At 40.2% G+C, this 26,665-nt stretch overlaps 1 protein-coding gene across 3 annotated transcripts; it reads left to right on the top strand.

Moving 5' to 3' along the window:
• On the top strand, positions 1-26,031 carry ACTR3 (ARP3 actin related protein 3 homolog). Of its 3 annotated transcripts, XM_046943377.1 has the most exons (13): positions 173-677; positions 1,383-1,547; positions 14,018-14,073; positions 16,821-16,945; positions 17,494-17,604; positions 19,104-19,199; positions 19,994-20,101; positions 21,740-21,883; positions 22,572-22,745; positions 23,266-23,358; positions 23,677-23,802; positions 24,632-24,715; positions 25,115-26,031. In XM_046943377.1, exons 5-13 carry the CDS (start codon positions 17,533-17,535, stop codon positions 25,208-25,210), a joined length of 993 nt encoding a protein of 330 aa, XP_046799333.1. In that variant the 5' UTR covers positions 173-677; positions 1,383-1,547; positions 14,018-14,073; positions 16,821-16,945; positions 17,494-17,532; the 3' UTR covers positions 25,211-26,031. The 3 variants fall into 3 exon arrangements, with proteins under 3 accessions (NP_989638.1, XP_046799333.1, XP_046799332.1); NM_204307.2 differs by lacking the exons at positions 173-677; positions 1,383-1,547 and adding an exon at positions 1-130; XM_046943376.1 differs by having other exon boundaries at positions 173-1,547.
• The last annotated feature ends 634 nt before the right edge of the window (positions 26,032-26,665 follow it).

The following is a 26,665-nucleotide window of genomic DNA, read 5'->3' as shown; positions in this document are numbered from 1 at the left end:
GCCCTCGCCCCCTGAGCCGGAGCCGAGCGAAGCCGGAGCGCGCCGAGGGCTGCCCGCCGTCCCCAGCACCGTCGCTACCGAGGAGCATGGCAGGGCGGCTTCCGGCCTGTGTGGTGGACTGCGGCACGGGGTGAGCGCCGCTGACAGCTCGGTGCCGGCGGGGAGGGGCCGCTGCCGCCGGAGATGGCGGCGGGGGGCGTGCGGCGGCACGGGAGGGCCGGGCCGGGCGGGGTAGTAGCGCGCTGCCGTCTCCCCTCACCCCATCCGCTGGCGGAGGGGAGGCCCCGGCGCGCAGCCCGGGAGGCCGCGGGGGCCGTGCCCGCTGCCCGCGGCGCTGAGGGCGCGGTGCCGGGCGCTGAGGGAGCCCCGCAGAGGGCGGGCGGCGCTCCTGCGGAGCGCGGTGCTCGGAGCTCTGCCGCCCGGCCGCGCGCTCGTGGCCGTGATTTTCTGGGTGTGCGGCTCATGTCATTTATTCTATGCTACTTCTCTCAGTGGAAGGGGAAAGAAAAAAAAGAACCCCTCCCCCGCCAGTGAGCAAGCGCAGAGGAACTTCCTTAGTTTTGTCAAAGCCTCTTCCTGCTTTCAGGCTTTTATACCTTATAAGGCAGTTTTCAGTGTCAAACCTGAAGCAAATCCGTTTTAGAAACTCTTCTTTTTATTTAGCAGCGCGCCAAAAGGTGAAGAGGACGGGATGCCGGCGATGTGCTGCGTGAAGCACGGCCCTTTGGGGAGGGAGCCCCGGGGGTTCGGCCCCTCCAGCCATGCGCTGTGTGCTGGGTGCCCTGCGGAGCTGCAGCACGGCCTGGGTGCTGCCGGGGGTCACTGGGCTGCTCGCAGCAGCGCTCAGGAAGTGAAAACCACGCGGCAGCCGCTCTCTGCAGTGTGGTTACATGGATAGAATGTTTCGTTTGAGCCCTTGGCGAAGGTTGGGTTCTTATTGGGAGGAGAAGTACCGGTGTTATGGGCCCAGCTCTTCCTCTTTGGCTAGCGCTGGTGGTTCTGAAACTTGTCTTTCTGTTTTGGTTCTCGTCAGTCTTCCTGCAAGTAATGGGGGAAGTTCCTGGGTGAATGCAGCCTAGGGGTAGATATTAGCAATACGCTTCAGAAAGGATGTGCTCATCTGAAACTGAAAGCACATCCTTGTCTTCTGTTCCAGAGAATCCATTTGGTTTAGGATATTAGTAAGTCTCTTGCAAGAAGAGCAGCTGTGTATGTCTGTAATGTCTATTTGTTTAATGTTTGTGTGGAGAAGTCCTATTTGTAGTTAGAGCAAGAGCAAAACCCTTAAACTTTGTGGGATAAACACAGCAGGAATGAGAGCATGTGGTTGCATGTACTGGAAGCATACAGGTGTAATATGATGGCCTGGCCTCTTTTCCCAGGTAATGAGCAATAGAATGAGATGTGACAGCCTCAAGTTCTGCCAGTGGAGGTTCAGGTTGGATATTAGCAAGTCTCTTCTCAGAAAGAGTGATAATAAACTGGAACAGGCTGCCCTGGGACGTGATGGAGCCAAGAGCTATGGAGATTTGCTGCTGAGTGACATGGTTAGTGGGCATGGTGGGGAGGGTTGAAAGTAGAGATTGTAATTGCTAGAGTCAGGCAATTTGATCAGAGCTTCTAGTGATGCTAGCCAGAAGCAGCACAGTAGAATTCAGCTGTGCAAGAAACCGCACTGTCTTCTTGATATGAGAAGCATACCTAGGGACCTGAGTGGTAAGAACAAATCTTCCTGGAGAAAGTACGTAAGTGCACCATTAGTCAACTTCATTGTGCAGGGCCTGCTCTAATGTTCTCTTATATGCTGCTGTCCAAATCTCCCTACTGTTCTATCCTATTTATTTTGTTCTTCAGAGATCTCTCTGATGTGCTGTCTTACTGTCAGTCTGTGTTGCTTTGAAAATGGCACAAACAGTTCTGCTCTCCCGACTTCTGTTTCTGATGCATTTCATAGCGCGAGGTTCCTCTTTCTTGAAGTTCTGTTCCACAGAATGGTGGACAGAGACTTTAAATTTTGGAAACTGCCAGAGAATTTGGCATGTTAGAATTCTCCAGTTGCAACAGATAAAGGTGTGAAGTGGTGAATTAACAAAATGAACGGAGGAAAAATCTAATGCCTGAGACAAAGGGGAAACAAGTATGAAAAAGGATGTAGTGAAATAGCACTAGTAGTGAAATAGGATGTGGTAGCATAATTGTGCTGAGTGCATCTTCCAGTGCAACCCTCCCTCCTTCTTTACTTTCATCTTCTGGTGCACCCCTCCCTCCCCCATCTCACTTTGTGTGTATAAGCAAGGTAACTATGTAAATGTGCTCTGTGCAGATCAGCTGAGGTCTCAGCTATGGCATTGTCTCTCTCTTTGATTTTGGTAGGCAAGACGAGTTAGAGATCCTGAAAACAAAAGGAGAGATGTAGAAAGTGTAACCAATACAAAAAGGTTGAAAGGAGCTGTTGAAAGAGCTGGCAAGAGTTTGTGCCCAAGTTTTCCAATAATTACAGGATGTTTTGGAGAGCACATCTTCCTGCATGTAGGCACAGGTTCAGCTGGGTGCAGTTTGATGTGAGTGGTTGTTGTGTTTTCTTTTTTTGCCAGCTAACGTCAAGGGGAAGGAGAAGGGTGAGAGAGGGGGCAGGTGGTTCACTTGTGCTTCTCAGCATCAGCCTGCACAGATTAGCCATGTGTTAAGAAGCCCTTACAAAGCACGAAGGGAACAAAGCACAGAAAGGGTTATGGAGAGAGCATTGGTAATGGGTAACCCAGACCTGTTGTCTGATGTTTTAACAGTTAGTCAAATGTTTTAGGGATAGTCCAGGTGCATGTCATGCAGCTGGAGCTGGCAAATGGGTGAAGGCAGTGGTATGGCAGTCAGATTATGAGTGCAGCAATAATTCTTCCAGTGTTACATTGGTTATTTAGAGAGGTGCATTCTTCACGAGTTCCTGTGCATTCTTTGCTTGACCAAACCTGCTATCTAGAAAACAAGGTAATGAGTGCCTAGTAAGAGCAGGTAAATACCTGATTGCTGCCTGAGAAAACCTACTTATTTGAAGCTGCTTCTCCTTAATTACATAATGAGGTTACAGATGTGGAAATGACGTATCAGAAGAGCTCAATTAGTTCAAAGCAGTTGTTAGAAATGGTTATTTATTTTTATAATTAATAGAGTTCCCTGGCTTAGTTTTAAGTATATTGCAGCTGTAACACAGGGTTGTAGATGTTACTGTCAGGAAGCCGTTGTCCGTGTTAATACTGAATGTGATTTAATTTGGCTGTTGTGAATTCCTTTCTTTCCCTTCTGTCCCCGAAGTGCAGGCACCCTGCCTCCTCAGCAGTGAGCTGGGAAGCATCACCTGTGTTTCAGATGTCCAAAATTCCAGTTCTCAGTTTCAAACACTGGTAGATTGTTATGATGATGCTATGCATTATATTGCACATTTAGTGTGTGTGCGGATAGGGATTATGTACATTTTAAACTGAAATATATATATATGGATTTATATCCATAAGGTACATGAACAATGCATCAAAGAAAGGAAAAGCCTCTTAGGCTGGAGTCTCCTACTCTGTATTTTTGTGTGTTTCAATCATTCTTGAAGTCTCTATGGGTGAGCACAGAACAGCCTGAAAATCGTGATTAAAAGCTCTTCCTACGCCACTTCAGAACTGAGCTTGATTAGGCTGACATCTAGGCTTTAGCTGTCTTTCTGTAAGTGTTGTGAACTTATCTTTTTCTTGGTATGAACTCGTGTAACACTGAATTAGCTCATCTGGGTGGCAGCTAATTGCAGGTGTTCAAATTAATAGCTCTACAGTTGCACTGAAGTAAGTGGCTGTGTAACCTATGGTGGGTCCAACATGAGAACTTAATTTTAGCAGTGAAAGCAATTTGTAGGGAAGCATTTGTATTTTCTGTACTAAACCTTCCACTTTCCTCAGGCTTCGTGCAGTTGTAGCTCTCAGGTGGATCCATTCCCAACCCATACTTGTGTGCTGTCAGTGAGTAGCTTTTTTTCTAACGTACCCCAGAACTTGTTTTGTAGGCATGGTTGTATATGTTAGTCCTTTGAGTAAATGGGTTTATGTGATTGTGTGGGAAATATCTTTTGCAGTTGCTTTCTGGTGTCTCCTCTGACACACCAAGCAGGTCCCTGCTTTACTTCCATTATTCAGGCTACAGAAATGACTGTGTTGTTTTTTCTTCCTTTTCTTTCCTGCGCGCTAAGGGAGAATTGAAGGTTTCAGAGCTGATTTGAGGAAGCCACGCTATGCTGTTCACACAGGGAGTACTTCAGGCCCTCGAAGCCAGCTGAGAGCCTGGGAGATGGAGGCTGCTCAGCATTTCCAAGTTGTCTTGAAGCTACCAACTTTTCTGGGGAGATAATCGTCTCCCTGAGAGTTTCCTGGGGAGTTCCTGTAACCAGCTTTCCTACAGATGAAGGAAGGCTGATCTGCAGTGTATGATACCTGAGAGATGGTGGAGCTGTGTCTTTGTGAGTTCCTTGAGGATGTGTGCAGCAGAGCAGTTACTTCTCCGGTTAATCTCCATGCAACACCTGTGTATCCTCATACTCTTAAGTAGAGCAAAGTTTTATTGGTTGAGTGCTTTCTAAAGGGAAAAATTAAGACGAGACAGTGCTGCTCTATTTCTCTTTTTGGTTTTGACCTGGTAGTGTCACTGCGTGAAATCCGTGAAGATTATTAGATTTTCAATAGGCAGCAATTACGAGGTGAGAAATCCAGTGCTATAAAATAAAGGTAAAGGGAAGGAATAGCCTACATTTTAACATCTTAGATACTTGACGTAAATTTCCTTAAACTTTATCTTATGTCAGGCCTTGAAAAGACTTTCCTTTCCAAACGTTAAAACATGGGCTGTTTCTACAGATTTTCAAATCCTAACTCCTATTTTATATATAGTTTCAGCACTATGGTATCCTAACAGTTAACATTTCCATTAGATGTCTTGTCCTGACCTTTCAGGGGTTCCAGTGTTCATGAAAGCATTCTCTTTTGGGATGATTTTCTCTACTTTGTGTCATCCCAGAAGTCATTTTTCAGAACGGAAAGCATGAATAAAGTCATTCCTTAATGGAAGATGGAAAAATAGGCTTCCAGGATTTTAAGAACATCTTTTGCTTGCCAGCGAATGAGTGGTCGGGGAGGGAGGAGGAAATGCTTCATCCTTAGTATGAAAAAAGGTGTTATGGTGGATTGAATTCTGTGGTTTAAAAAAAAAAAAACTGTTTTAAATAATTGCAAATGGGTTCTGTGGATCCATGGTGACCTCTGTTGTCTCTTAATCCAGTATGTCACCATCCATGTTATGCTATAAACACACAGAATGTGCAATATAATCAGGAAATACTGGAATTGGGTTTGAAATGTATATTCTCTACCTACAGATTGTCTCCTTTATACTTTTTTCACTATATAGGAATTCCATTACACTGCATCAGTTTACATGTTATCTGAATGCATGTCAGAAGCCATCTAAGATTCATGATACCCTTCTGTCTTTCTGATCCTGCTTTTCTTCCCACTTAAGCTTGGTATTTAAAAAATAAAAAAGAAAAAGACAAGAGGTGGGGTGGAGGGAAACACTTCTGAGTGGAGGGCAAAACTACTTTGCATCCATGGGCTGAATTTAATGATAAGTGAGCCCCCTTGATGTGCAGCCCGGCTCCTAGCTGTGTGTGTGGGAAGCTTGCACAATAAGCAGGACTGCAGCGTGGCCCTGGTGGTGATGAAAGGCCTGAGGGAGGGGTGGGTGGCACAGGGCAGGCGCTCTCCTTGTTGCTTGGTTGTTGGCTGTTACCTTGGCTGGACACTTTGCCCAGAAAGCACGTTGGCTGCGTGAATGTGATGCAAGCTTGAGCATCTGAATTGCTGAAAAAACACTGTTTCAGTGAGTTCAGAAATACTGTACTAGTTCCTGAGTAGTAATCCATCTCCTGTGTTATAGTATAGGCACATACAAGATGCTTTGCAGTTGCTCTTTTAGTTTATGCAACTGACAATTTCAGCGTGATGAAACAAAGTGTTGAAACATCACGGCAGACTTTCTTTAGGCAGTGTAAAAAGGCTTGGATTTCTGACTATTTTTTGTGATGCTTCAATCTTGGGCATTCTTCATTTGAGGATCTGAATGAAGAAAGTTAAATCCGAAGGCAATCTAAATAAAATTGTAATGATAAATGAATTTTTTGTTCTTTTGCTTTGCTTAGATAAAGGAAATCTTTGTAGTTGTTGGACTAAAGTGGATATATGTTGGTGTACAGATTTAAGGGATATCACTGAGTAGACCCTTAAAAATACAGCTTTGAATGCAAACTTGTGGTTAAAATAACTCTGATACGGGCACTTATGAGAGTGCTGTCATTTCCAGGTGTTCTGCTGATATATTTCCTTAACTTCTTTTAAACCAATTGGTTGCCGGGGAGGATTATATCCTATATGAAAAGTCATTATTTCATCTACTGATATTCTGTAGGGTAGGATTCATTTTTCATCATCTTGTTCTGAGCATGAGCTTGCGTTTTTAAGCCTAGACATAGGAAAACTCTGGGTAAACTTGGATTTCTTTTTTTTCTCCCCCTCCTCAGGGCTTCTTTTCTCTTTATTATTCTCATGTGATTGCTGCCAGTGGCTGCAGCTGTGAGCCGGGTGTGTTTGGCACCGCTGCCTGCAGCCGGGAGGTTGTCTGCTAATGCTCTATTCCAGTTATATCCTGCTACCAATGAATGGATCCAAATGGTAATAATTTAGTCGATGCAGCATCTCATCAATCTTTTCAATATTCACTTTTTTTTTTGTCATGACTTGCTGTAGGTTTCCTCATGCTGTTTATCATCTGCAAGAACTTTCACAGTCTGACTGCTTGCATATTTGCAGACTTGAGAATGTGTGTGATCTCACTAAATGAGCCCTGCTTCTTTTATTAAACCAAAATTCAGTGATGTATTTTTGTCTGCAGCTTAGTAGGGCACATCTTTCTCCAAGACAACTGTTTCTAATTCAAAGCCATTTGAAGTAAACGTGGTATAACATGATGCATATGCACACTGGTATTTTAATGCAATTGTATTCTTGATATCAAACACCTGGCTACCTGCTGGGGGGTGGTGGGCAGTTTTCTGGGCCCATAATATCTCACAGGGCTTGCTGTGGGCTCCTCAGCTCCTTGCTGTGACTTGTTGGCCTGCTGGGTTTCAGCATAACGCTGCTGAGGTTTGGCTGGTGTGATTGGGATGACAGCAGAATGCCTATTGATTCAGGGCTGGACAAATGATCATCTCTCTCTCTTTCAATCTGAAATAACTCTTTGATTTTAGCTACTGCATTGTGTTTGCTGGGAAGAACATCACAATTGCTCAGGTTTCTGTAAGTAGTGGCACTCTCTGCGTTATGGCTTCAATGTTTTGCCCATTCTGTGTGCACAGGCCTGCTGCTGGGAGGTGCTGGGGAGAAGTGTCTTCAGGCACAAAGATTTGTGTACTTGGAAATTGTGTTTGATTGAACTGATCCTACATGTTTCAGCTGTTGAAAATTATATATAGCTGATCTGTTCTCTTTTTTTTAATGTCTGCAGTATTTGGCTTATTTTGAGCAAATGATGCAGAAAACTGCCAAGTCAGTCTCCTCCTCGTAATAAATTTACAGCGTGATGGATTAGCTGTGATGACTTCTGAACTTGGGGCATTGTTTCTGCATTATTTGGACACTTCACGTGGAGTAATCAGGCTGTCAAAAGCGCTCAGAAATTACATACAAATTAAAAACAAATTTACTAAAAAAAAAAAACCCAGCAATATCAGTTTGTGTTGTGTGGGTGTGGTGTAACACAGAGGCACTGTTAAGATGCTTGTTAAAATGATTTAGTGGAAAGGTCTCAAAGGAAGCAGTAAGGAAAAAGAGAGCATTCTGCTGTTGCCAGCACAAACCGCTTTCATTATACAAAGATAATATCCAAGGCCTTTTGCTCCTCTCACTTTGAAGAAAATGTATTCAAAGCAAAGTCTAACTCTGAAGGACGTGTTAGCATTGAAATCTGCATTGGATAGTACAAACACAAATAAAATCAACTGGGACTGCACTCTGAGCTGTTACCATCAGTGCCCAAGCTTCGGTTTGTTGGTCTTAAAGGTTTAAATACGGGCTGGTTTTCAGGTATGCTTTTCATGACTCAATCATAGCATGGAGTTCCTCACAATAAATGCATCGTGCTGTTTACATGAGGAGAGGAGAACTTCTGCAGTCAAGCTCTCAGTGTGGTTGGTGGGTTTTTATTTAGATTACTGATGCAAGTAAACATGGAACAAATCTGGAAATAGGTTCTCTTCTGTTCTGCCCAAATGTTAGTAAAGCTAGGAACAGTACAGAGTGGCAGTGCTGTCACCTCTCCAGACTGTTGCTAATAGGATTTTCCAGGTGAGAGTTTTAAAATGCACGTGAACTTGCACTGCATGTCCTGTAGTAGGTGCTGCTGCTGCTGCCTTCGTGCTCCTCCTGGGCAACTTGAGGGTTCTGTTTGTATGTGTGTGGCTGTGATTTTGTGGTCTTTATCAAACTACGTTTCACAGCTATGGCAGTGGTGTCTTTACTTTGAGTTGTAGATGTAGCTGCTAATAAAAAAAAAAACAGTATTTTTTGTCATTACCCAGGTGTGCCAAGATGTTAACCTTTATTTTTTTCATTTTTGGGACACCTGCTGTCTTGGAAATATCCCTCCTTACCACCCCATGGTGTCTCATCTGCACCTTAACAGGATGTAAGATTGTAAGAGGGTTTCTAATCTTGTGTTTTTCCATTTGTAGAGCTAATTCTTCAGCTTTCACTATTGATTCTGTAAAACATCTGACCAGCGGATGTTTTAAGACTTCATCTAAGCAGTTGCTATTAAAAAAAGTGAAGCTGTGATGTGTGAAAGATGATCTGTATTCACTAAAGATACAAAGTGGTGTGAAGGGCATGACTCAATGCAAAGACTTTTGCTATCTCGTGTTTTACCAAGGACACTTGAAAAGAGATAGTCAACTAATTTATTAATGCAAGTCCCATTTTCCTAATATAATCGGTTCCTTCAGGGACTGCTGGTGATCTGCTGCTGCTTAAGCAATTTGCACCTGGTGCTGGAGCTTCTTAAAGGGGCAGGATGGTTTTCCTCTGCTTCACTGTATATTTCCTGTCATTTCTCTCCATGGGGGCTCAGGAAATAATTGCTTCCCAGGTTTTTCAGTCTCATCTGGATTTTGAGCTGGATGAAAGAAGAAAAGCAACAAATAAAACTGCAAGGGCTTGTTAAGGCTTTTCAGTCAGGTGAGGCGTTGTGTATAAAAGCTAAGGGTTCATCCTTGGAAAAGTTTTTTGTTTTTTGAAGTCAGCTTTTTATCAAAAGACACAAGGCAGCTAAAAGCTTATAAATGGTGACAATGTACCAGTTATAACAGGAAAGGATATTTAGGTTTTTTTGCTGAAATTGTTACCCTTGGTTGTTTTGTTTTATGTGCAGCACTCCTGCTTCAGCAGAGTGGGACCCCACACGATTCTCACAGTTACCCGGTGGCAGCAGCTCGCTGGGTTGCATGGGCAGACTGTAAGGAGCTGCAGAGTGACAGGCAGAATCCCTTTCCTTTTTGGTAAAAACTTGGCACTTTGGCCATTTATTTCATTTCCTTTCGAAAACATAGCACGTGTATGTGTGTGTGTTTTTAGAACTGCATCGTCTTTATTAGCCTGGGTTTTAAGTAGAAGATCAGCAGGCTGTGCTAGTGAAAGCAGTTCATGTGTAAAGGCAACAGACTTGATATTATTGTTCACTGCTCCCTGTTTTACATAACTGAGCCCCTGTTGGCTGGGAGCTTTTCTTCGTTCTCGGTTGTTCCAAGAAATGATCCCATGCAGCTGATTTTTTCAGTTATGTTCCTGGGGTTGGATCCATGAAGTAGCCTTGGTGCTGGGAGTGAGACTGAGATCAGCCCAGGGATCAGAGAAGCTGCTGGCGTCAGTGGGAATTGGCCAGGAAGGACACCGGGAGCCCTGGAGTGCATCGATGTTTGTGGGTCTTGAGCATCTCACTTTAAACTGGAGAAAAGTAATTCAGTTTAATCCCAGTCCTGAAACTCATGAACTTCATTATCTATATTGAGTTTCAAATATTATAGGGGGATGGCTTCTTTTAAAGTACTCAGCGTGTTTTTTTTATATGGCTGGGATGTGGTCCTGCGCACCGGGTGATGTGCAGTGATCACTGCTACTCCCATAGGCACAGTAGCATTTGCAGAATTCACATGGGTTGCATCTTGCAGAAATTAACGTGTCCCTGAGGTATGCATTGTCTGTACCATGCTGGAATATAATCATTAAGCATCCATTGAGGAGAGATCAGAGCTCTGACTGTACCTCCTGTCTGCCTGCACTTGGCTATCTGTGTTTGGGCACAGGGCTGTCTGCAAAATCAGTAGGATATGGCTTCTGTTGGGCTGCTGTGCTTCGTGTACTTCTCAGAGTGCAGAACAGATACGTTATCCAGCAAACAGTCATCCCCCAGTTCCTCAGCCTTTTGTTCCAACTGCAGTTGTGCTAGAATTAGGGTGTTTAATTTGGGTTGATGTATGCAGAATGACGTTTATTGCGGACTGGAAAGAAATGGAGAGAAGGCACATGGTCATGGTTTGTGGCTTGCAGACAAGAGGCTTTTTAATGACATTTTTACTTGAAGCTTTTGCTCTAAGTGCTGTTTCCTTTCAACTTTAAAGTTATCTGCGTGACTGATAGGTAAGTAACATTCAAGTGAACTTTCCACTTTCATGTCACAGCCTTAGAAATGTCCATTCTAGGTGAGAGAGCCAGAATGAGACAGATCACATTGGTGCAGCAGGGAGCTTTGTGAGGAGCACGGTGTCTGCCCCTTCAGCAATCTTGTGCAGATCAGCACGGGACTCCTTCCTAATTCCAGGCTGTGAGTCTCAGGTGGGTGGCACTGTACAGATGCTCCTGCGTTGATTGTGAGCTGCAGATTAGCAAAGTGTGGAGGAGCCTTCATTAGCTTCCCCTTTTTGTGGGGTGAATATTCCCCCCCACAAAAATGTGTTCTGTATGTCTACAGAAGCACTTCAGATAGAGAAATGGTCAGAAAGGAAACCATCTTTACAGTGGAGGTTGGATGCAAGCTTTCACCTTGGGGATTTTGTTAATCAGTTCTGCTGCAGACTTTAATATAAACCTGCATGGCTAACTTGTATTCTCTATGAGGCTGCACAGTGCTTTCCTCTTCTACTGCTTCAGTGCCTCCAATTCAGCATTGAAAAACTGAGTTATGTCTTGTGACCGCCTGTCTGCCTTCCTCTGTGGAAGGTGCTTCTGGTGCATGCAGCAACAAGCAAAGCTGTGACTTGCTGGGAAATGTGATCCCCTGTTGGTTCTGCCTTATCAATCCTAATATCAGCATTTCTTCAGTATAAGACAGGGTGTGCCTTGTTCCCCTGTGAATCATCCATTACTCAGACACATGCTGCTGTATGTGAGCTGCTTTGTGGAAGTCATATATTGTAAAATCCAGCCTGCCCAAGGTACTGCTTCTTTTTCTGTATGATTTAAAAACAGTTTACTTCAAATGGGAACGGTAGAATAGATCAGATCTATCTGAGCAGTGCTCCCTTTTGCACAAGTAAGTTCAAGAAAGCTTTTACTAGAGTATACATTTGGAAAGCTGAGGATTTGTATTCACTTCTATACGTTTTTAAACTCTTTTTTTCTAGCCTCATTGAAACTTGAGTAGGTGTGGACGTGGTTATGTGATGCTGAAGCTCGTTGTTCACTTGGTGCGTTACTCTGTTCATGGCAGCCCTGGCACTGCACAGAGCCCAGTGGCACCAATCACTGCAGGCAGGGAAAGGCCTCAGGTGGCAGAGGGGAAGGTCAGGCTGGGTTACTGCCCTGACCTGTGGTAGGTGATGCTGACATCTTGCTGCAGAGAATAGCCTGGCAAGGGAGCCGTGATGTACTGGAAATGTGAACCATTGCACCGGGAGCTACATTGGAGAGCTGCTGCACTAATGCTTTATTATTCAGACACCAGAATCCATGCGGTTTTCTTCTTTGTGTTTTTTCTCCTTATTTGGAAGTCTAAAAATGGGAAACTTTTTTCCATGTGTCGGAAGACTGTTTTTTTTTTCTGCTGAGTAGGCCATAGTATTTTTAGATGTGCTGATTTTATGTCTGAATACAGTCTTTTTATTTAAAAATGCAGCTTGACTGTTTTCGGCTTGCTGGATGTGTGTACACTGGGAGGTTTCCAACACCACAAGCAACCAAACAGTATGTTACCTGCAACAGATCAGCTTTTCTTTGCCTTCAAAGATGGAATTTAACAGCACAACAGTGAAACTTTGTTGCTTCTGAAGGCACTTCTGATTCAGTGGGAGGCCTATGTAGCCTTCAGGGTCCAAAGTTCCTCTGCAGGATTAGCTTTAAAAGCCTGTGTGCTGCAGTTCCTGGTTTGCATGGCAAGGTGGGGGGAATGAGTCAGTATTTGCTGGCCTTCGTTTTCTATCAGATCTGAAAGCTTTGTTCTGCATTGACTGGTTATAGAGGCGTCAGACTATGGAATTCTTACTTGAGATTTCCTTTAGGAACGGGATGGCTAAGACAAGTTGTAAAAATGGTTTTCAGATTACTTGTCTGCAAAGGGTGAGTTTCCTATCCCAAGTTCAGGCATGTGCAATACATAATGCTGATCTCTGCATGAAGTGTATATTTCTTCTTGGTGTTTAACTCACTTCCATTAAGTATTTTATTTTGCCTTTCCTTGTTCAGTACGAGTTACTGTTGGTCAATTCAACACCCAACTGTTTTTGCAGGACTGAACTCAGTGGTCCTTATTGGGTCCCATCCAACATGGGATATTCTATGATTCTATAACTGGTTAGCAGGTCACGGAGAAGACGGTTTTCATAGTTTTTAAAATGTTTCTCTTGAAAGTGCTTTTCATTTTAGATGAGGTCCTGTATAAGCACCTGGTCCTTTCTTTAGGATAGCGCTTCTGGCCCTGCGCTGATGCGTGCAGTTACTGTCAGCAGTAGAAACTGTGTAGGTGTTTGGGAACATGTGAGCAACCTGTGAAGCTCCTCTAGCCTGGAGAAGCCCAACCTGTTACTATAGCTGTTGCCTAGTGTTTTGTTGTGTTGTTGACACAGATTTCTGGGCTATTAAAGTTACTGCTGCTCTGTGTTGCCTAAGGTCTGCCGGGTTTGTATTCCATTGCTGAGAAGTGTAGAGGTACTGCTGTAGTGCCCCTTGCTTTTGCTGACAGCATTGATGCAGTTGGTGCAACTACCCATCAGTATAAAGAAACTGCAGTCTCTGTTAGGTCTGTGTCAAACTTCTGTGCAAACTGTCGCTCAAATTCAATGTGTGTTTTGCTTTGTAATGTTTCCAGCAGCTGGATAGGTTTGGTACTGTGAGTTTTGTAGTCCTTGGTGGTTGATTTTTTTTTTTTTATGGTTGGTAATCTTGTCCCTTTTCATATTTGGTTATGGATACATATATCATTTATCATAGTGCATTCTGGAAACGCAGTGGGTAGAGGTCTGTAGCTGTTTTCCTCTTGCTCTCTGGGTGTGAGTGGTGCCAGTCCTGCCCTACACCTGGCTGGCAGGCCATGGGCAAGGGGGGGTTTTCCCCTGTAATTGACAGCTGCAACAATACTTCTACAGCTCATGCTAATTGTATGGAAATATGCTATGGAGCTGCTGATGGCTGAGCAGGCAGGAACAAACACTTCAGTGTTCAATTTTGCTCCTAAGCATTGATATACTTGGTGTTTAGTAGTGCAGTTCCACTTGAGTAGAGCTCAGCAGTGTTCTGTAATAGTATGCATTGCTTTACCTCTCAAAGAGGTTTTCAGTGAACACACCTCTCTTTCCACGTTAAAATGATCAATTTTCCCTTCTTTTTTTAAGAGTGATCTTTATTTGTAGTATTACATATTATAACCGAAGCTTTTCTTGTCTTATCAGGTATACGAAGCTCGGATATGCCGGTAACACTGAGCCACAGTTCATTATTCCTTCCTGTAAGTATTTGTTACTTGTATCTAAATACTGATGTTACACTTAACAGTTTACAGTGATTCTTGTTTAGAATGTTTGCAATGGCCCCTGCCATGCAGAAGAGCAGTTAAAAGTGAGCCAAATTGTCATCTGTCATCGCTTGGAGGTCTTTTCAGACCTGTTGCTTTTTGCAACCGATTCTCAATTTAGGAAGATACATTCATTAAAATAGCATACTAATATGATTGCAGTCTCTGAGAAGTTGACTTCAAATGTGGAACAGTAGCATGGCTGTATTTGTTGTTAGCAGGTTCTTCCTCTGCTGGTGGATCAGAATTGGGTGATCATAACCAGGGAAAAATAATAACAAAACACCAATGTTTTAATCTCTAAGGTTTTAGCTGTTACACTTTCCAGGTATATCTCAGTACCACAGCTGTGCTACTTAATTCATTATGTTTTACAGTTTTAAAAGTGATTTTACTTATTTTATATAAAACTGCTTATTTACTCGTTCTCTATCTTCTGAAATGCTTCTGCCAATTGAAGGGATGCGGCTCCAGTCTGGAGAGTGAAGCTCAATCAGTTTTCTTTAGAAATGCTTCACCTATTGACCTTCTACACTGCTTGGCATTTTGTCATCGTTCATCTCAGCCAAAGTACTCAAGTATTACATCCTGGTAAAAAGAAATAATCAGTGCACCTAATTTTCCTTGTAAATACAACAGGAAAGGAGCTGGAAGTAACAGCACTTAAGCGCAATCAGTTCAGAAAAGAACTTCTGGTAGTTCAGGCTCTCTGGGTGGGTACAAAACATGCTTCCAAAAGTGATTTTTCACCGAAAGATTTTCTCCACATGAGAGAAATTGAAAATAGAGTCTAACAGCAATTAACTTCAAATGCTACAAAATGCTGGATCTTTTCAAAGTGCTTTGATGTTGTATGTTTTCTTAATATTATCCACAATTGTGTTTTGGTTTCTACTTTGATTTCCAGGAATGGCCATGTGGTCATTTTCGTTTATCAGCTTTTTTTTTTCTTAAAAACTGCTGTGGAACCAGTCAGAGCAGCATTCCTTCTCCCTTGCTCACTTGCTGCTTATCTTACTTGCTCCTGGTCTTAACAAAGTTTTATCTCACCCTTTTGTATTGTGGTCTTGGCTTAATTCTGAATACGCTTCTGTAGAGGTGACAAATGCTTGCATAGAAAGTGAACTAAATGAGAATACAGTGGTTCAGTTCTTTGGAGAAACTTCTTCAGTGTTTTCATTGCTGTCTGCTTTTAAGATCTAGCAGATCATTTGTCTTGTTTGATTTTTCTTTCACCTCATCCTGTTGTCCTGACCTGTGTTAAAATAGTCAACTTTCAATAAGCCAGGAGTTCTCCAAATTTATTATAAATTTGAAATTACCTATGATAATTGGCGTCAGATGACTTTCTTTATATTAAAAAGGGGGGAATAGTAGTTAAACACAAAATATTTTTTTTTCCTGAATATTCATATTCTTGTGCCAAACCAACCAGTGCCAAAGGCCCTGCAATAATGTGGGAGTGCTGCCTACCTTCAGCACCGTTAAAGCAAGATTTATGTTCCTGTTTGTGTTTTCATGCTGTAGTTCTCAATTCTGGTAACTTACTTCTTCTCACTTCTGACTTCCATAACCAGCACTGACCAGCTGTGTATTGAGATCTCTCAGGCTGTAGCAGGGTGAAGCCAGTGGGATGTGAAAGCTTTTAGAATGCTGTGGCAAGTGCTGATGATTTACTTGAAACTACACAAAGATAGCGTACATCTGGACAGCAAAGCTGTCCCCAAGTCTGCAAGCCCTGAAAAATATTTGGCAAGATGCTGTTTTAGCTTGCAGCAAACACTGGCCTTGCAACATCTCCTTCTGCACAACTTCAGCTTCTTCTTCTTACCTTCCCCTCTCCTTTTTGGCTCTCACCCTCTGCTTCCTCTCCTCTCCTGTGAGTTGCTACAGAAGTTGTGGTATGATGCAGTTTTACTCCTGGAGAGCTCAAAATAATGCTTTTTGTTATATGTTGTTCAGTTTTCTGCAACACTTCAGTTTCACTGGCTGCACAGCTCTTCTGTTGCTGCACAGAAGGGAGGAAAGGGGAGAAGAATGTGGCCTCCCAGCACACTTGGGTGCATTAGCCTCACATGCTACGTTTCCAGATCCTGTAGCTGTGTGTGACCCCAGGCTCTGTGAGCTTGGCTTGGTTCTGATCAAACAGCACTTAGGTGAAGGTGAGGATTGAAATAGTTCTGCCTTTGAGAGAGTTTTCAGATGACAACTTTTAATAGGGGCTGATATTGATGCTTGGTTCTTATTTTTGCAAATTTCCCACTTGTATTTTAAGACTTGGAAAAAATACAATAGGTTTTGCTGGCACTGTGACCCCAGTGGTCTGGGAGCTGATGTAAAAGAGGAGAGAAAAGAACATCTGTGTTCTTGCGGTATCTCATCATTGATCCATCTTCCCTGGGTCCCATGTTTAGCCTTAGCTGTATTTGTTTTTTTATTTATAATGAGTAATCATCATGGAAGGATAAATTACCAAGATGCTCTCTTAACTTTTGCCAGTTATTCCTTGAAATGAAAGAGATTTATAGTACTAATTATTAGTGTATCAGCTTTTCTGTGTTTATGCCAGAACCAAAGGATGAATATAACTGCAGTATTTTCCTATTTCACAGTATTAAGGTTCCTGTTTTTCCCAGTGCTGGATGTATAATCTAAAATATCATTTGTTTTCTTTGTTAAAGGTATTGCTATCAAAGAATCAGCAAAAGTGGTTGATCAAGCACAACGAAGGGTTTTGAAAGGTGTTGATGATTTAGACTTCTTTATTGGAGATGAAGCAATAGAAAAACCAACTTACGCAACCAAGGTACTGAGGGATGTTTAGATTTTTCCAATACTCTGAGAAATCACCAATCATACAGTAAAAAGCTTGTAAATGCTTTTTGAATTGTTATCTTATTTTCTTATAAACTATTGTGTTTGATATTAAATCAGTTTTGCTGACGTTCAAGAATCTGTGGGAACTGGGGCGGGGGGGGGAGGACAGGGGGGAACACAGTATTTCCTAACAGTGTATTTCTTCTGAAGTGAAGGGTGGCTGTGAGAGTGTTAGGAGGAGATAGAAGATTCTTTCTTGTTCCTTGAGGTGTTCGATCAGCCACATCAGAATCAGGATACTGGCCTAGGGGGATCCTAAGGTTTATTCTCATACCACTGTTCCTGGTACCACCATTCTGTTGTACTGAGAAACACTTAACATTGTTTTTTTCAAGATGAATTTCAAATAGATGTCAGGTTGGGATAGGGATAACCTAATGCAAGGTTTTTAGGTGTTGATAGAATACATCTAATGCAATTGAAAACATTGTTTTTTAAGTTTATTTCCAGTTACATTTTGCTATTGTTCTGTAACAGTGGCCCATCCGCCATGGTATAGTTGAAGACTGGGACCTGATGGAAAGGTTTATGGAGCAAGTAATCTTTAAGTATTTAAGAGCAGAACCCGAGGACCATTATTTTCTTTTGGTAGGTAAAATTATGTTGTGCCTGTGAAGTAGTATTTGACAAGAATTTTGTGCTGATTTATGGAATAATTCTCAAATATGAATGTGCTTATCTTGAAAAAATAAAGGAAACATAATTACATGAAACTTCCTAGCTTGGCTTATCACATTCACATTTCTTTAACTTTCTGAAAATGCTAAAAGCCAGTGAGTCTCAACTGCAAGCTTTCTTTCCCTCCTTAATTTTCACACCAATGCACCTCTGTCCCCTTCCTCTTATTATTTATCCACTGAACCCAGCAGTGGTGCTTCCATTTGAGTAGCTCTATGTTTTGACTTCATGTAATTGCAAGAATTTTGTTTTTATAGTACTGCCACCTGGATAGTGTATCTAGGGTGAATTTTTATCTCATTTCTTTATGAAATTCAGAAGGATTGATTGTGATACACAGGCATATCAGCTTTGAATTGAGGTCAGACATTCTGAAGCCTCTTCTGTTCCTTAGCATTTTGTTTAAAGCCATTGAAATAACAGTATCTTTAAGTTTGAATTTTATAACACAAGTTTGGAATTGAGTGCAGTGGTCGTGCTTGTTTTAGTAACTCTAATACAACTGTACCCTTGAAGCAGATATAATTAGATCTAGTTGCTCAGGGCTGTTCATCCAAACTTTGAGTATCTCCAGGGGTTGAGTTGCCATAACATGTGGGCTCTTCTCTCACTACTTCGCCAACCCTCACACTGCCTTTTTTTCCCTCCTAATAAGTAATTAGAATTTCCCATGTTGCTGTTGGTTTCCATGATCTCTTGTTGTACCACCTTTATGAGGAGTCTGACTCCCTCCCGTCTTTACCCTTGTGTGGCTGATGCAACAAAAGATAGATGCTTTTCCTCAAATATTCTCTGGTAGTATTCAAAATGCTATTTTAGAGGAGAGGGTTGGTAGTATGCATTGAAGTCTTACAAAATGTGTAGTATGTTATAGCACTGTGTGCTGTTATAAGTTGCTCTATTAAGCACATTTCTACAATAGATGATAAAAAACTTTTGTTTTATAATCATTGCCTCTTGAAGAAAAATAGCTTTTTTTCTTCAGTGAATTCCTGGTTTTCTTCAATATCTGTAATTTCCGTACTAAAACCTAGCATTAGACATGTTCAGGTTTATAGTCTTTGATTCTTCGTGAAAGCATGTGTTATAATGAGCTGACCAAGCCACAAATGGGACCACTGATGTAAATTCTTAAACAGTAATTAATGTTTCTCATTTCTGCTTTTTTGTTTGCATTCAAATCATAGTGCTTTTACAGTGTGACTTGCAATAATTCTGTTCGTGCCATGGGTGTTTCTCTGATTTTCTTCATTACACCATTTGCATTTAATAACACCCTTTGCACTTGACTATTTTTACATGCTGTTCTTGAATTACTCATCTTTCAAAATTTAGCTCTAGGTGATTTTTGAGAGAAGTTTAAAAGTTTAATCTGAATGCAAGTAAGATGTCTTTTCTTCATTTCATAGACTGAACCTCCATTAAATACTCCAGAAAATAGAGAATATACTGCTGAAATCATGTTTGAGTCTTTCAATGTTCCAGGACTATATATTGCTGTTCAGGTAAGAGCAGAGCTATTTAAAATCTTGAGTGACTCTTGGAGCGTTGTTATGTGCTTTTGGTCACCATTTCCACTGCTGGATATTTATCTAGGTATGTTACTCAGTTCTAGCTATAGAGCTAGACACAATATAAAATCTGGCTGCACCTTAAAGGAAACCCACCACAACTATGGTAGTAGGCTAAATGCTGTGTCCCTTTCAAGATGAAGTAGCAAAAAAGGTCTTTATATTGGACGTGCTTAAAAAGCATCAGAAGGCAAAAGCTATGCTTCTGCAGTCTTTTTTTTTTTGTTTGAAAGCTATTGTGTGCACACATTACAAAATCAGTTTTCCATGCCGTAAGTTACCACAAGAGAATTTCAAATACTTTTCATTAGCAACTGTTAAGAGGAAGTTTCCGTCAACGGGGGAAAAAATTGAAAGCATACTAATGGAACTTGTTTGGTAAACAAGATTTCAGACAAAGGTTTTTCCTGTTGAAACACATGTTAAAATACTTCAAGCTGTCCTAAGCAGGCACTTATTTTGTTCCAGTGGATTTTAGATTTGAAAGGGCAACGTAGTTCTGGGAGATATTTGTTCATAACCTGTAGAACAGCCAAGAATCACACTTGAACTGGAAATTTGTAACTTGGAGATAAGATGAAGAAAGTACTATTTAATGTAAAATAAATCATTTTCAAATACCCGGAATGCTCATTAGCTGGGGCTTATCAGAAGGCGATGTCAGAAGCTGTGACATCTGCAGTGCAGTGTTTTTACTAAGAATCATATTTTGTGTTCTCTTTTACAAGGCTGTCCTTGCCTTAGCTGCATCTTGGACGTCAAGACAAGTAGGAGAACGGACACTGACTGGCACAGTTATAGACAGTGGTGATGGTGTCACTCATGTCATTCCTGTGGTAAGTATACTTAAAAGCTATGGAAACAACCTAACAGTAGGACAGTTTGTCCTTCAGCTTCTCTGAAGTCATTCGTACGGCCTTATTGTATAGCTCGGAATCGTGAGAAGTATCAGATAGCTCCCAGGGCTGTAGGTGTGGGTTTTTGTTGCCTATTTGGTACCACAGGAGCTCTTGGAAGAACTTTTCTCCACTCTGAACTTGTCAGAATGTGGTTTTTTTTTTTTTCCATTGGTTGATCCTGAAAGATAATTTGCAAGGCTGTGCTAAATGATCAATCAATCTACGTTGCCTTATCATGTTTGCAGTCTCTTTTTGCTCATAAGAGTCAATGTGCTCTTTACAATAGTCAGCCCAAATAGTTTGGAAGCCACTGCTTAATTTTGTCAGCTTAGAATAAAATGTTACATCTGCCCTCAAACATTTTTTTTATTGTTTACAGTTTTTCTCCCTCTGTGTCATTTCCTACCTGAATAAAAAAACCGAAGGTTAGTTAATGTTGAGTATCTGTTCCAATATATTGCTTTCAAAAGTAGAAATTGGTCTGACCATTTACTTTAACGTTTATATTTGCAGTTTCTTAACTGACAAATTATTATTCTTATGGTAGGTGTGTATTTCCTTTTACAAAACTACTTATCTAAAATTCAATAGTGATCTTTTATTTCCAATGTCCATCTTTTGTTGAGGAGGTAAATGTAAGTCTGGGCACCAGAAGCATTTTTGTTAGAAAAGTGAAGTTAGATTGTATAGATTTTAGTCTGTAAAAATTATAAAGCTTTATCATGCTACAGTAACCTGAGATGGTTTTTTATTTGTTTTAACTAAGTATAGCTCCGATTGTGATTAAAATTATGCTGTAATGTAGAAATTTCTTATTGATCTTGGTGGAATGCAGTGGCTAAGTGTGAGATGGCATGTTTTTAATAAGGCTTACAAAACAATTGGGATTTCAAAGCTTGTTTAGCTGTTTTTTTTTTTTTAAGATTGTACTGACAGCAGTACAAATTTAAGTTCAACTTTTCATGTGTTGTGGAGTTTTTTGAGTGCTTTTGGTTTCTGCTTTTAGGTTGGATATCTTCAGTGTCCCAGTATTGTCCTCTAGGATGAGTATGTCTTGTAAGGGTAGACTGATGGATGAGTTTGTGCCGGTCTGATGCTATAAGCCATCTCAGTTAATGTGCTCAAATGATGCGTTTTCTCCTTGCTCACAGAAAATTAATCTTGGTTCACATGAATTGTATTGTGACTGTAGAGCCACATCACTTATTCTAAAGTAATATTGTATGGTATAAGGTTCCTTGACCTTTTTGGTAAGAGTACCCTCATTTTAAAGAGAAAATAAAGGCCAAGGAATAGTGAGTATAGCAATCTGTCTGTCTTATGTGTTAGTGACCTTTCTGTTCCTTCTGACCTTTTAATAATTACGAACAAAATGCAAAGCAAAACACTTTACCGAGTAATATAAGGCCTCTAGAGAAGTGGGCTTCAGGTATTTAAGAGCCAGCCATTAAAGGCTTCAATCTCGTGATCACAGGTAGTGAATAGGACTTGACACTTTATGGCTCTCCCTCCTTTCTAAGCTTTGTTGGAAGGAATGCTTATCAATGTCTTTCTCCCAATTAATTTTATTTACAGGCTGAAGGATACGTGATTGGCAGCTGTATCAAACACATTCCAATTGCAGGGCGAGATATAACATACTTCATTCAGCAGCTGCTGAGGGAGCGAGAAGTAGGAATTCCTCCTGAGCAATCCTTGGAAACAGCTAAAGCAGTGAAGGTAGTGTGAACTTCGCAAGTGTTAAGGTTGTTTTAGAGTAGAGTTTGATAGCAGTTATTAAAAGTACAATCTCTTAAAATCATTTCCTTCCACCTAACATTGCTGTGTCTAAATGAGTATAAACATACCTACGTAACAGTAAATACATGCATTTTAAGATGTGTTATTGAATTATATTCTCTTTTGCCCAGGATTTCAATCTTCACTTGAGCATCCTCCTTTATTATTATTATCGTAATATTAGTAGAAAGTATTCTTAGTGGGATATGTAATGTAAAGAGCTATAATTACTCTCTTATTCCTGCTTAGTACTGATGTGTTCTTTTTTTTTTTATAGTACAAAGCTATCTTGAAAGATACTCAGCTTCAAGTAGGCTTTAGCATTGTTTCTATGGCATTCTTCAGTATATTTTAGAACTCATTTCTCAACATTATAGGGGGGGGGGGAAGTAATTTAACCCAGCAGGATGTGCTGCTTTCAGTGCTGCACAGAAATTATCTCTACTAGCAGAGCCATCATCAGACTGTGTGCAGTAGATGTCTGTTCAGCTGTTTTTAAGGCAGATTCTGTATTTGCCAATTTCAAAGCTTTTAAGAAAGAGTTACTACACTTCTGAAAGTATGCCTTTTTCTAAAGAATAGCAGAAAACACTGTATGACCTTGGAACTGTACATATTTACTTTCCAGGAACGTTTTAGTTACGTTTGCCCTGACTTAGTAAAAGAATTTAACAAGTATGACACAGATGGTACAAAGTGGATTAAACAGTATACTGGAATTAATGCTATCTCAAAGAAGGAATTTACCATTGATGTTGGCTATGAGAGATTCCTGGGGCCAGAGATATTTTTCCATCCTGAGGTAAGTTGATGTGAATTGTCTTTACTTCATTCTGGGTGCGTTTTAGATGATATCCTACAAATAGTATTTGTAAATTATTGAAATGTTTATGCAAGTTTAAATTTTCTCCTTGTTTCTAAATAGATACCAGATATTGAGTATTATTAATCTCAGTTCCAGTGTAAGGAAAACTTAAGAATAAAGCTAACCCTTGCACTGAGTCCTTTCTATCAAAAAGTTGTGTTTTCCTGTTAGGGTGTTTTTCTTCAGTGCTTGTGATCTGGAATGGCATGTATTCTTTGACCTGCTGTGTTTAATGTAAACTATATAGGAGAATAGCTGGCAAAACAGATACTTAAAGTTTAATATTCTTTCAAACCATTTAAAATGGCAACAAATACAGCTAATATATCTAGTCCATTAGCTTTTTCACTACAGCCCCAGTATAACAGGATGGTTTGTTCTTTCCCCTAATTTTTAGCCTTTCTTTGCTGTATGTGGCTCTGCATGCTGACTTGTCTGTTTTTATTCTTGATTGTAGTTTGCTAATCCTGACTTCACGCAACCAATCTCAGAAGTAGTAGATGAAGTTATTCAGAATTGTCCCATTGATGTTAGACGTCCTCTGTATAAGGTCAGTGAAATAAAGGAAATCAAAATCTGAGCCAAAGAAGTGAGGTGTGCTAAGATATAAATGGATTTTAAATTACAGATTGTTTTAATGAGACAAACTCTCCGAGAATTCATATTCTGTCATGTTTCAAGTGTTAGTTAATTTAAAACAGGGTGAAAGCACACCTGTATGTTTGTAAATTCATTTAAAAGAAAAAGCCAACAACAAAGATTAGGAAAAAAAATAAAATTTAAGAACTGGATAAAGCTGGAGAATGTATATTTTTAGTAACATTTAATACAACTTAAAAATTAATGTATTTATTTTTACTCTAAACAGAATATTGTCCTCTCTGGAGGTTCAACCATGTTCAGGGACTTCGGGCGCCGTTTACAGCGAGACTTGAAAAGAACTGTTGATGCCAGACTGAAACTTAGTGAAGAACTTAGTGGCGGCAGACTGAAGGTTAGTTCTTGTAGCCAGTGCATTTAGCAAGCATCTCTCTTCTTAATTTGGGTTCTTGATACTTTTGACCTCTGATCTGATGTGTTTGCATTTTTTTTTTCTGGTAACTCAGAATACATAAAAGACATTAGCAGGTTAAAATTGTTCTTGTTTTTTTTTATTTTAAGGCAAGAATGAAGGAATTTTCTCATTTCTAATTATTGAAATAACCAGACAAGCTCAACCAATACTATTTGAAGTTTGTAATATGCCATGTAGACAAATCTGAAATTTGTTATACAGTTTCCTAGCGCCAGTCATGTTCTCATTTCTAAGACAGGCTTTAGGTTGTGGTTCTGAGCACAGCTGTGATTTTATTGGTCATGGCTACATTTTTTTTTTTAATCGATCTGTAAAGAATATGTTGTTAAAATAATGACAAGTTTAAAAACATGTTCCTAAAAAGAATTTTTTGAAAGGAGTAAGTAGTATGGGTCTTCTCTTGCAATTGAAAAAACAGTACTCTGAGGAAATTAAGCAGAAAATTGAAGGTGGATAATCAGAGAGGAGGAACCAGAGCAGAGCTCTTAGAAGAAAACCAGCATGAGTGCAAGTATCTTTTAATATCTGATAACATAAATGGCTCTTGCTACTAAATCACCACTTTGTTCTTAGTCAGGGTTGTACAACTGAAAAACTGATAGTATAATTGTGTATTTACATACCCAGCATTTAGGAAAATGATAATTTGTGAGAGGCAAACTTGGAATATACAGTCCTTCGAAAAGATTGTTTTTCTACCACCAAGAATTAAACATATTTAAATACATTCCATTTTTTTCTTTTACAGCCTAAGCCCATTGATGTACAAGTCATTACACACCATATGCAAAGATATGCCGTTTGGTTTGGAGGATCAATGCTGGCTTCCACAGTAAGTTAGCTATAAAGCTGAATATGTCTTAGCCCTGTGTGTGTTTTTGGAGTTCTCATCTCTCCTTTAGTTCATAATAAATGCAGTTGGGGATTTTCTGATGATTTTTTGAGTTAACAAATATTACCCATTTCCCCCTAAGCTTTTGCATTAGGCTTCAAAGATCTGAAAGAGCAAATGAAAGCTGAATTACACTTCTCTGTGTAATTCTTATTTTTTTGAAGGTGATTTTGGGTTTGTGATGGAGTATGTTGTTTGCACTGTTGTTTGGCCATGTGACAAATGAGGTTAATTTCGGGGCTTAGAAGTTTGGCTCTCTTCCCATTTGCTATATAAATGTTAGTATTGTTAAGCTGAGGTGTGAACACCAATGACGTTTTTTTCTCTTCCTCTTTGCAGCCTGAATTCTACCAAGTATGCCATACCAAAAAAGATTATGAAGAAATTGGTCCTAGCATCTGTCGTCACAACCCAGTGTTTGGAGTTATGTCTTAAAGCTGACCTCGCAGGGGTCAGGGGCAGGGAAGTGGGGAGGAGTCTTTCTGATTACTTGTTTGTCTGATGGCCGGTATTAAGATAACAAACATGACTTGACAATAAGGAAAAGACCAAACACAATTAAACAAGGTTATTTTAATAAGTGTCTCAACATGCGGATGTAGTGGAAAGCCAAAATGATCACGTTTTTTCTTTAGATTGATTATTTGAACCTGTGCGTAACAAAGTGGATTTTAGTTCTTTCTGTGCCCTGATATTTTGTATATTAATGAATTATCCAAGATTTGATGGGATTTGACAGTGTATAGATAGTCAGCTCTCTAATGCTTCAGTTGTACCTTTTCCTGGGTACAAAGCTGGAGTTTGTTTATATTTCTTACTTTTTTATACTTTGAGGAAAAAAAAAATACGGATTAAAGAAACTGTAATATTTGAGGGGAAAAAAAAAAGAATTTACCAGTGACCATCTTAAAAATAAATTTAAAAAAAAGTCATCATGATTCATGCAACTAGTTGTTGCAAATCACAGCCAATCTAAGTCCTGGGTTCCATACAATACGAGTGCTTTTGGAACTAAGAAGCTCCTATCTTGGATTAACCGATGCCTGCCTAGTGCTTTCTGATTACTCGGTGCATTTTCATTCTATCTCTTGCTTTAAAAAAAGAAAAAAAAAAGAAAAAAAAGAAAAAAGACAAGACTTGGACCAGTATTGCAGTTCTGTAGTGTCATTTCTAATTAAAACCAAATAATCAGGTTATCAAAATTGGTGTATTTAAAGCCTAACACCATTCCAATAAAGGCACAAAATTTCTTTTTATGTTTGTGTCAGACTTGTTAATGTCATTACATGGGAAGTTGTGAGCATGGGTTCCTACGTATCTGCTATGGTTTTTGAAGAGTAAGATTGGCTTGTAAGGTAGAAATCATTATGTGCATTGTATAAACTGAAGTGTGAACTTGTTAGAATGGCAGTTTATATGTTCATCTGGACAGCGCTTACCTATATAAATCTAACATCTTCTCCATCGTTAGGTTTGTTCATCTACTTCATTCTGTAACATTTTTTTTTCCATTTCCTTTCAAGTGGTGGCATACAGGAGACAGTTCTGCCTTTGAAATCTCTGGTTTTTCTGCAAGAAAATACCATGTAGATAAAAAGTGAAGTGAAAACAGTATCTCTCTCATTCTTTCTAGGAAGAAAGCTTCATATATTGAGTGAAATTACTTGCAATTTCTGTTGATATTTGATAGAAAAATCTACTTTAGACACTCACAAATGTAGTTAAGATTGTTTACAGAGAAGACCACAAGAGGGAGATCTATTGGTTTCTTCTCCTGAACTGAAAAGATTTCTCAAGATTTTTTTTTAACAGACCTTTCAGTTAAGCCAAAACATGATAAATGAGGCTCTGAAACAAGGGTGAACATGGAAAGCTCTTACAGTAAATATA

Source organism: Gallus gallus, chromosome 7, assembly GCF_016699485.2.
Source record: "Gallus gallus isolate bGalGal1 chromosome 7, bGalGal1.mat.broiler.GRCg7b, whole genome shotgun sequence".
Taxonomy (NCBI): domain Eukaryota; kingdom Metazoa; phylum Chordata; class Aves; order Galliformes; family Phasianidae; genus Gallus; species Gallus gallus.
The sequence above is the reverse complement of the archived record's forward strand: the minus strand, read 5'-3'. Positions and strand labels throughout refer to the sequence as shown.